General features: G+C 38.7%; 1 protein-coding gene across 1 annotated transcript in view; it reads left to right on the forward strand.

The window, feature by feature from the left end:
- The first annotated feature begins 6,379 nt into the window (after positions 1-6,379).
- LOC107557760 (transcription factor COE2-like) overlaps positions 6,380-10,756 on the forward strand; it is a 29,959-nt gene continuing 25,582 nt past the window's right edge. The window contains exons 1-5 of the mRNA XM_016241285.1: positions 6,380-6,513; positions 7,964-8,120; positions 8,797-8,854; positions 9,129-9,184; positions 9,292-9,365. Of these exons, the coding sequence (XP_016096771.1) occupies positions 6,380-6,513; positions 7,964-8,120; positions 8,797-8,854; positions 9,129-9,184; positions 9,292-9,365 (479 nt within the window). The remainder of the gene's footprint in view (positions 6,514-7,963; positions 8,121-8,796; positions 8,855-9,128; positions 9,185-9,291; positions 9,366-10,756) is intronic.

The following is a 10,756-nucleotide window of genomic DNA, read 5'->3' on the forward strand; positions in this document are numbered from 1 at the left end:
ATGTTCAGCATTACCACTTCGCTTCTCTCACTTCACTATTACTGTAACTACAACCAAGAAACCTGCGTGCCATCTAGTGGCAAATTTGTGCAATCGCATCCCTCGATTTCGGAGCACTATTCTCTATTAGCTAATTATTTACTTGCATGCATATTACACTAATAAACAGCCAATATGCTAGTATTGGCTGTTTATTAGTACTAATAAAGCTCATATTAATGGCTTGTTCTGTGTGACCATATTCTAGATCCCTTAACCCGACCCCATAGCTAAACTTAACTACTGCAAACAACTACCTTAATGCTACCAATAAGCAGCAAATTATGAGTTTATTAAGGGAAAACTCTTAGTTAATAGTGACCATGTGTTCCCTAATCTGAAATGATACCCTGAACTCTTTCTGTAGTCACTATAACAGTGCATGAAAGAAATAAAGAGCATCGCAATTTGTCATAAATCAACAATTTCACAATTATGTGAACAATACCCTAAACTGCATATTAAATGAACGTGAGAAAACCCTTAATAATGACAATATGGACATTATAACAGAATGTTTGTGTGCTATCCCTGTCAATTCCTGTGTCTAGTACACTTAGTCCCTCAGCTAAATGGACTCACGTCTCAAGTTTCTCATGCTGAAACATGCTTATGCCTATGCCAAAATTGAGCTGTGTGTGCACTTTCCTACCATGAAGTAATTCAAATGAGGCAATGCGTCTCATAGCATGTACTAGTGTAGCATGGCAGACATGGAGGGAGTCAGTCACTGCTGATTTCCATGGTGCTGATTGTAGAATGGCAGGCTGAATCACACTTGTCATGTCCTTTTCTTTAAGGAATGCATCAGTCTCAGGTGAAGTGAACTGAGGCCCTTTGTAACTAACTGGAGTTGCCAGGTTAAAGTGTCATATCGACTGTCCCGAACAGCAGTCTTGAAAGGGCCCACAATGTGTATTGCCAATTTTTCCCAAGGTGCTGAGGGCAAAGTTTGGCACTGTTATCCAAAGACAGACACGAGCGTGTCCATATTAGGCCACCAGTCGATTTCACACACATTTTTTTTGCTCTTGCAACTCATTGATGGTAATCAGGACAGCAGTGGACAGCAGCAAACACAGGCTATGGGACTCAGTGGAAGTAATAGGCAACACACCCAGGCTCTATATGGGACTCAGCAGAAGGCAGGAGGTGAGACAATCAATCCACAGTGCAATTTTCCAATAGCTGTGTCATGCACATGCAATAGTCCCTTTTGTAGTCATCAGTAGTTAATGCTTGATGGTTAGTCCTACACCTTCTGACTGCCAAAAGGCATGCCAGAGTCTCTTTTATTCTGTATGGCTAGGGATGTGTATGAATAGCTACTTCAGCAAGGCTTCGGTGAGCTTCTTCAGACTAGGTAAAGCTCATTCTCGCTCCATGAGCATATGCACTGAGCTGCCACTTCTGAAGGAAAGTTGTGAATTAATAATAACTAATTCAATTGCATGCACTGAGTCGTGCAAAATGTCAGATTTTATTGCAATTATTACAGAAACAGCGGGGCAAGTAGCCATATTGAGGGTTAGCAATATTTTCAACTACCTGGTCACATGCATATCATCCTGATTATCAGCAAATTCACAAGTAGCCAAGTCTCTCAAAGCAGCAATGTAGTGCACTACTGTTTATCATTCCCCTGTGCACATTTTCTGAAAGCATGTCTTTCTGCCATACGTTTCAAACATTGTCTAAAATATTACAAGCTAGCTGTTGTAACTTGTAGGGTAAGATGCCCTCGGGGAAAGATGACTCCTCTATTTTCATTTTTTTCACCCTCCCCTCTTGAATTGGCACAGGGGGCCCAAATGTGTTGTTAATAGTGTTATTATTTTTACATTTAATGCTTACTGTAATTTATTAGGTTATTATTCACTAGATGTGCATTTCAGACACACACACACACACACACACACACACACACACACACGTTAACTGAGTGAAATAATTCACTTTGAATTGAACCAGCAAATGTTTTTATTTATTTCCTTTAATAACACATTGGCAGATGCGTCATCAACCTTTTTTCATTCATCCAATTAAAATGAGGGCCTTATGGCAAGTTATTTATTTTTCATTGGCTCAAGTTAAAAAATATAGATGTGAATCATTACCCTAAATTTTTTTAATTGGATGAATGAAACATTTTTTTCAGTGTGCACGTGCTAAACTAACATCTAAATGTGTTACAATTTCTATGTAAATGTACCTTGTTCTTTAAGGGGGGCATCTCCGCCTGATAGATATTTGAAATATTGCTATTTAATATGGTAAAGCACAGAAGAAGATTGTTAAAGTCAGCAGGATGTCGATATGATTTTTAAACCTCAATATGCGTCCTTTTAATCATGGCATAATGCACCTGATCAAATAGCATTTAGGCTTAATTGTTACTTCATCTGAATGTTATACACCAAAACCTTACAGATATCATAATCCTCAGTATGATCCCACGATGAATGACTAACTTACATTTAAAAACCGTATACTCACATAAAGCGATAGGCTATATCAACTCTGTTCGATCGTTTATTCTGTTTCTCTAAACTGCTCATGGTGGACTGTATACGGCATTACTGTGTTATGAATATTAACAAAACATTAATATTATGAATGTCTGTGGAACTACTTCGAGTGCACGATGCTGTAGAGCGTTGGAGAGGACAACTGTGCGTGTAAATGTGCATTCCTCTTTTAAAAGATAGAATTCCTCATTAAATGGCAATGAAATAAAATTAAAAAAATGAAACTGACAAGTGATGTCTTGAAAATGCACAATTACAGAGCTGGACCTGTTTTGAAACACGAGATATTTTGCTGTTAAAAAATAGTTAAATCCAACCAAAAGAATCATTTTGCATGCAATGCCTTATGAATCAAGAAAAGCATTTCAAAATATAAGTCTAAGATAAAGTTGCTGCCTGGTATTGAAAAGGTTTTATTTATTTATTTTTGTATTAAATAGCCTAATGCCGCTTAGTCTGCTCCCCTCAACACATGACATTTGCTAACAAATAGCACCACCTAATTTCACAAAAATGATCTTATAGGAAATAGACAGCTCGTTGGATATTTACATGCTTGGAAAACCATACAAAACATTAATATAATGTAGTATTGGTGCATTATTCCTCTACAACCATATAGCTTCGCTTGTGCTCTGTTCTCCTCAGGACAGGGGCACATGCTGTCTCTCTGTTACTCCTCTCAGAAAATGATGCCACATTACGAAGACCTATAAATCATTAAAGTGGTCTCAAAACAGGTTTCAGTTCAATAATTCATTTAATAGACCGAGCTACACGTGCTAAACTAACATCTAAATGTGTTACAATTTCTATGTAAATGTACCTTGTTCTTTAAGGGGGGCATCTCCGCCTGATAGATATTTGAAATATTGCTATTTAATATGGTAAAGCACAGAAGAAGATTGTTAAAGTCAGCAGGATGTCGATATGATTTTTAAACCTCAATATGCGTCCTTTTAATCATGGCATAATGCACCTGATCAAATAGCATTTAGGCTTAATTGTTACTTCATCTGAATGTTATACACCAAAACCTTACAGATATCATAATCCTCAGTATGATCCCACGATGAATGACTAACTTACATTTAAAAACCGTATACTCACATAAAGCGATAGGCTATATCAACTCTGTTCGATCGTTTATTCTGTTTCTCTAAACTGCTCATGGTGGACTGTATACGGCATTACTGTGTTATGAATATTAACAAAACATTAATATTATGAATGTCTGTGGAACTACTTCGAGTGCACGATGCTGTAGAGCGTTGGAGAGGACAACTGTGCGTGTAAATGTGCATTCCTCTTTTAAAAGATAGAATTCCTCATTAAATGGCAATGAAATAAAATTAAAAAAATGAAACTGACAAGTGATGTCTTGAAAATGCACAATTACAGAGCTGGACCTGTTTTGAAACACGAGATATTTTGCTGTTAAAAAATAGTTAAATCCAACCAAAAGAATCATTTTGCATGCAATGCCTTATGAATCAAGAAAAGCATTTCAAAATATAAGTCTAAGATAAAGTTGCTGCCTGGTATTGAAAAGGTTTTATTTATTTATTTTTGTATTAAATAGCCTAATGCCGCTTAGTCTGCTCCCCTCAACACATGACATTTGCTAACAAATAGCACCACCTAATTTCACAGAAATGATCTTATAGGAAATAGACAGCCTCGCTGGATATTTACATGCTTGGAAAACCATACAAAACATTAATATAATGTAGTATTGGTGCATCATTCCTCTACAACCATATAGAGACACGTTGAAATGTTATTTATTTGAATGCATCTACAAGTCACTGAGATTCGCTTGTGCTCTGTTCTCCTCAGGACAGGGGCACATGCTGTCTCTCTGTTACTCCTCTCAGAAAATGATGCCACATTACGAAGACCTATAAATCATTAAAGTGGTCTCAAAACAGGTTTCAGTTCAATAATTCATTTAATAGACCGAGCTACAGAGAGCTCTACAAATGATGCTGCTCCTGCAAATATAACACTAATAAACACCTGCTGGCAAAACATTACTGCATCTCTGGAAAGACCATTTAGGCCATATATAACCTGACATAACAACTTTATATAATGATAAAGTAATGAGGAGCTACTAATAACAAGGAGGAAAAGAGAGATTGTTTGTAAATACAAAGAAATATATCTCTTAGTAATGTGTTTTAATGTACGCCAAGTAAATGAATGGAGTTGGAGAAATCCTGACAATGTGGTGAATGGGTGCGCGTATATAAAATACTTCATCAAGGTCGTATATATAGGTTTGGACTGAGGTTATAGGGATGGAGCCTCGTATTTGGAGCCTAACCCTAACGCCAAATAAAAACGAAAACTCGTGGTATTGATACGCAAAAATAGACTTTGGCGTGTATATACTACGCACGTGTTTGGCGTGTATATAATACGCAGTTTTTGCGTGCATATGATACGCATCTACCCCACAACCCTAATCCTACCCATCGCGTAGCATATGCACGCCAAACTACTATTTATACGCACTTTCATGAGATTGGGTTAGCCTCAGCTCTCTCGAAAAATCAAAGTTAAGAAATGTGTATTAGGCTATCGATTACGAAACAACATCTTGTTTAAATGTTTTTATATGAAATACAAATGTAGCAGTGGTGTGGCTAGTGATCTATAAAACAGTGAGCAGGCTATCCGTTGCAGAGTGCGCGTGGATTCCGCAACAGGTCACATAATAGACCCAGCTGACTCCGGGGCGTGCTGGCAGATGGTTGGTGTAAGCCGGGTGTGTGTGTGTGTGTGTGTGTGTGTGTGTGTGTGTGTGGGTGGGTGGGTGGGGGGGCTCACATTCATTGTTTAGTTATTTGAGCCCCACGCACAGACAATAACCCCATCCAGTAGCAAGAAAAGATGGAAAAGCTTCTTCTTACACAGAGGAAATGGTCTAAAAAAAGTTGAGAAGAATCTCATTGTTTTGGCCGTCTGCTGCTTTCTACCCGCAGATGTCAGTCGTTCAAACTCATTTACTATTCGTTTCTCTTTGTAATAGATGCATTACGTGCTTTTTCTATTCTAAATAATTTAGAAAATCGTCCTAAAAACAAACAATGAGCATACGTAGCGAGTACAGTCTTGTAAATCCATGCAACACATTTGACTATAATTTCAAATTTCGTTTCCAAAGATGTGTCCTGTTTGTTTGTAGCAGCTAATTTGGCAACTGATGCGCTTTAAAAATAAACTAGTGCATGAACTGAAAATTAATTTCTAAATAAATAAAACTTTTTCCATTTTCCTAAGCGATGTCCTTTGAATATAGGCTATTCCAAACAAACAAACAAACACACACACACAGTCAGCTCCCGCAAGAACGCCTAGGACTTTCTTATTATTCCGGCTTCGGGTTCGCCCCTCCTCTTTTCCGAGCTCATTCACACTGTGGGTCCCTGCAGCATCATCTTATCCGGCCACGACCCATCCTCCGCAGTTACAGCACATCACCTCTTCAGAGCATCTTGTGGATGGTTCAGCTGCTACCCCGAGTGGCTTTATATCTGCAGACGTTGTCCGGGCAGTGAGTGGTGCTCCTGCGGAACAGGTGAGCGACAGGTAATGTTCAGTTTGAATGGATCTCGAAGAAGGGCAAATATACGCCAAGACAGCACGTTTCCCAAAAACTTAGAAGAAGAAGCACGGAGTAGCTAACTCGCGGACTATCTCGGAGAATCTCGGTATTGTAAAAAACTGGGGCCACATCTACTGAGTGCTACGCAGAATTGTGGATTTGCACAGGAGGTTGCCTTGTCATTGCAAACTTGTTGTAAATGTTTGGGAGCCAAGATCACCCGGCTGGAAACATCACTGGGTTTAAAGTGGGAAGTTTTGAAGAAGAAATGGATCCTGTTCGTTCTTGGGTGCGGAATGTCGGCGTTATTGACGCAAACACAGCGGCACAGAGGTAAGGCTGCTCTGCACTGATGCACACTACAATCTTTTCATTAGTGCATGCATGTAAAAACACCACCTAAAGATTTCTAAATTATTAACTGTCCAGTCCTCTGATTATAACCGAAACAGCACACGACACAGATGTTAAACTATTTATTTACCATCCAAAATAACAGAGCATACATTTAGGATTAAAATACATATCAGTCTAAATATGAGTTGTCGAAATATTTCTCTTCAATAGCACGTGCGTTATTATTTTTTATATGTAGGCTATACTATTATTAAGTAGGCTATATTAGTAGTATTCTATTCTATTAGGCTACTACTTAACTGTAAGAGGATCTTTTGTTTTCTATAGCATTGCAAAAATAACTAGCAACAGGTCAGCTCTTCTGCTTCAGAGCTCGGTCTTCAATAGCTGGAGGTGACAGAGTCACGAGCCGACTGAAAGATGCACACAACACAACACAATGACACCCGGATTGAGTCATGATGAAATTACCCGTGCACTTGAACACGATTGTTTGTGACCTCCTTCCTTTTCATTCCTTGCTCCTATGAAGAGAAGACTAGCATCATATTCTTTAAGGATCTGTTTAATTCTTAATCTGAGGCACTCAAAATCAAATGATTAAAAGTGGACTGTCTGCAGTGGTGATAACACTTCTGATAAGTATCTTAATATGAACGAAAACACACACATCTAAAGTTTTGATCGATTTTTTCCCCCTCTCTGATTTCATAATTCTATAGCCTAAATTAATCGATATTAAGAGAGCTGCGTTTCCGCAAAACACCCGAAGTATAGAGACCACTCACGCGGCCATAGACAGCTGTTTGTTGTTAGACATACATCTATATGAATAATTATTCATTAGCTGTCAATTTGCTTTCTGAACTGCAGTGCATTTGAGCTTTTTTATTAATGTGCATTTTCATTATTTATTCAAATGATCTATTATTAGAACAATTACAACTGATTTGTTGGACATAAAAAAGTGCATTGCTAGCAATGTGTCTTTATACTGATATTGATACTGATACTGCTGCAAACACAAAAGTTTGTTCCGATTTAACTTTTCTTCAAAGATTTAGCTTTTACATTTTTAAAAATGTAAGAACTTGTCATCGAATCCGGTGAGAGTAACTAACACAATCTGAGCAAGACAACTGCTAAATTATATAGGCTTTTCCTAATATTTTTATTATGCTCAAAATAAGCTTTGTAGGCTTAACATAGTTGCTGTTTTCAGCAAGACTAGGTTATAAAGATTCAGACACAAGCAGTTTTAGTAGTGCAGCATTCAGTGGAGATTCAGATGTGGAAGTATCTTGCATTAATATCTTGTCAGAGACTGTTGAGTTTAGTGGATGGTATTGTATCAGTTTATGGTCAGTTGAATTGAACTGTGAAAATCAAGCATCTGTGTTTATTCTCCCAAACCCTGCACCTGTAGTGGAGTGGCCTTATCCCGTGCTCACTTTGAAAAGCAACCTCCCTCCAATCTCCGAAAGTCCAACTTCTTCCATTTTGTTCTGGCGCTCTATGACCGCAATGGGCAGGCCGTGGAAGTGGAGAGGACAGTGTTTGTTGACTTCGTGGAGCAGGACAAGGTATATTCTAACAGCATGCTTCACGGGACTGAACATTACTGGATTTCTGATGATGTTTCCTACAGTTTAACGTTGAGTTAAAGCTTGAGCTTGGCGAGAGGAAATAGCATGTGAGGAATATTTGCAATGCAGGAAAATTAGAGAAGCCACTCTTGTACTCTACTCAACTTGATGCATCCATTTTTCATGCCTCCTCTGTGCTGTCTTGACTTAATGCAAATTCTCAAACTCTAAAAAAAGCACCTCGTTTTTTATTCGCTTTAGTACTATTCTCACAAGTGGCAAATTTAATGTTTGTAATCTCTTCAGTGTGTTATCAAAGTTACGATATGACACAGCCGTGGTAGTCTCTACTATAGTAAGGCCTCAGTTTACAGTATCACATGGCATACTGTAATGTAAAATGCCTGTATATGCATTTAACATCACAGTACAACTATCTGTCTGATCCATCAATCTGATGGTTAAACTGAACGAGAAGAGATGCAAACAAAATCATCCGCTTCTGAGTGGTATAAATGCACCAAAGTCATATATTGCACCATTAGTACCTTGTGCTTTGTAGACATCACTCAATCGTGAACTGCATGCTGTACGCTTCTTTAAATGCTAATTTTGCGTAATCAGAATTCTTTGTTCTTGCCATGTCTGTCCTTGCTACTCTTCTGAGGAGCAGACGGGGGAAAAGACCAATAATGGAGCTCACTACAAACTCCAGCTCCTCTACAGTAATGGTATGCCCCTCATTTCTCATCACATATGTAAATATTTATGTGCGTTTAGATATGATTCTGTCTGTTGGGACATATAGCAATCAACATTTAGTTTGTGCAGCACAAAAAAAAAGATAATAATAATTAGGTGATCCTATTATGCATTAAATGAACATTTAAAATTCGTATTTTTGTTTTCTTAACGAAAGAACTGATTCTACTCTCTCCTGCTATTTGACCCGATGGAAATGTGGTTCCAAATTTAAGTCACAATCGGACACATTTTTGTTCACAGGTGTCCGCACAGAACAAGACTTTTATGCACGTCTCATTGATTCTGTCACTAAACAGGTAAAGCAGCACCACCTTTTTCTGAGCTAAACGTCTTTTAGTCGCAAGAAACACTTTGTTAATTTTGCTCTATATTGAGTTGATGACTTCTGTTCTGCATGGTCCAGCCCATATCGTATGAGGGACAGAACAAGAATCCAGAAATGTGCCGTGTTCTGCTTACTCATGAGGTCATGTGCAGGTGAGAAAAAACACAATCAAATCTATATATCTGCAAGGTGCAACTTAGAAAGCATGCAGCAGATTCAGTTTGCTATATGATGACCCATACTCCAGCCACTTTTAGATCACAGCTCTACCTACACTCTTAAAAATAAAGGTTCTTTATTGGCATTAATGGTTCAAAGAAGAACCATGAAGAGCATTTATAGAACCAAAGTGCAAAAGGTCCTTAATAGTGGAGAAAGGTTCTTCAGATTATTAAAGTGTTCTTCACACTGAGGGAAAAAAAAAGTTATTTTAGGAACTGTTCACTGAAAGGTTTTTTAGCATAAGTAATGTTAACAATGATTACCTATCATAGGACAAGGTCACAGCCCCTCATAATTAAGGGAAGGTACACAAATATTGGAAACGTATAGATGAGCTCTACAAAATATTGAGTAACATTGATTTATGACTGTTTTCGGACCCTGGAGAAGACATTTGCTCAGAACACCCCCAAATGAATCCACTAAAATGTAGTAATAATGCACATTGTCTTGTCTTAGGTAACAAGAACGTATTTCTAGAGTCAGTTTCACACTAATGGCACAGTCACATTAATGACATTTTGCAGGAAAAACACGTAAAAGTTACTTTCATCAAACCCGGGCAAATTTGCACGGCCAACTTGAACACGAGCAAAATCTGTGTGGGCAAAATCTTTCACCTTCACACAAAGTTCCTAATTGCGGATGCTTATTGAAATGGTTGAATTTCACAGAACAACCGTAAACGTGACCTGCAATGATCACTTAAGAGTGTCCACAGACTAAATATCATGAATGAAATGATTAATAACGCACATTTTCTGTACAGATTTAACACAAGTTAATGTCTATAAGGAGTGCATGGTAGCTGGGCTAGAAAAGAGACAGAAAAGACAGAGGGTTTGTGGTGACCTCAGGCTCGAGGACAGCATTAGGGAGGGCAGGGGTCCCCATTGTGTAGCCAGCAGATGCCCGAGTGGGCGCTCACAGCTGGTTAATAACAGAGCTGATGGGGAAGGGGGTGCAGAGGGCAGTGACACAGCTGGGGAGTGACTCTGTCTGACGGGTGGGGGGGGGAGAGAAAGCATATAGGCAGATGGCCAGGGGTGGGGGGCACTTTTGTTATGCTTGAGGGGGGGGATTGGGCCCTGAACAGACAGGAGGTGTGTGTGTGTGTGTGTGTGTGTGTGTACCTGTTTTTCTTTTCTGGTGGGGACTTAAACCTGAATACACACAGACTCATGGGGACTCGTGTCACAGTAGGGACCTAAATTGAGGTCCCCACGGGTAAACCTGCTAATAAATCACACAGAATGAAGTTTTTTGAAAATCTAAAAATGCAGAAAGTTTCCTGTGAGGGGTAGGTAGGGGGGTAGGGTTG

This window comes from Sinocyclocheilus grahami, unplaced genomic scaffold, assembly GCF_001515645.1.
Source record: "Sinocyclocheilus grahami isolate Dianchi unplaced genomic scaffold, SAMN03320097.WGS_v1.1 scaffold618.1, whole genome shotgun sequence".
Lineage (NCBI taxonomy): Eukaryota > Metazoa > Chordata > Actinopteri > Cypriniformes > Cyprinidae > Sinocyclocheilus > Sinocyclocheilus grahami.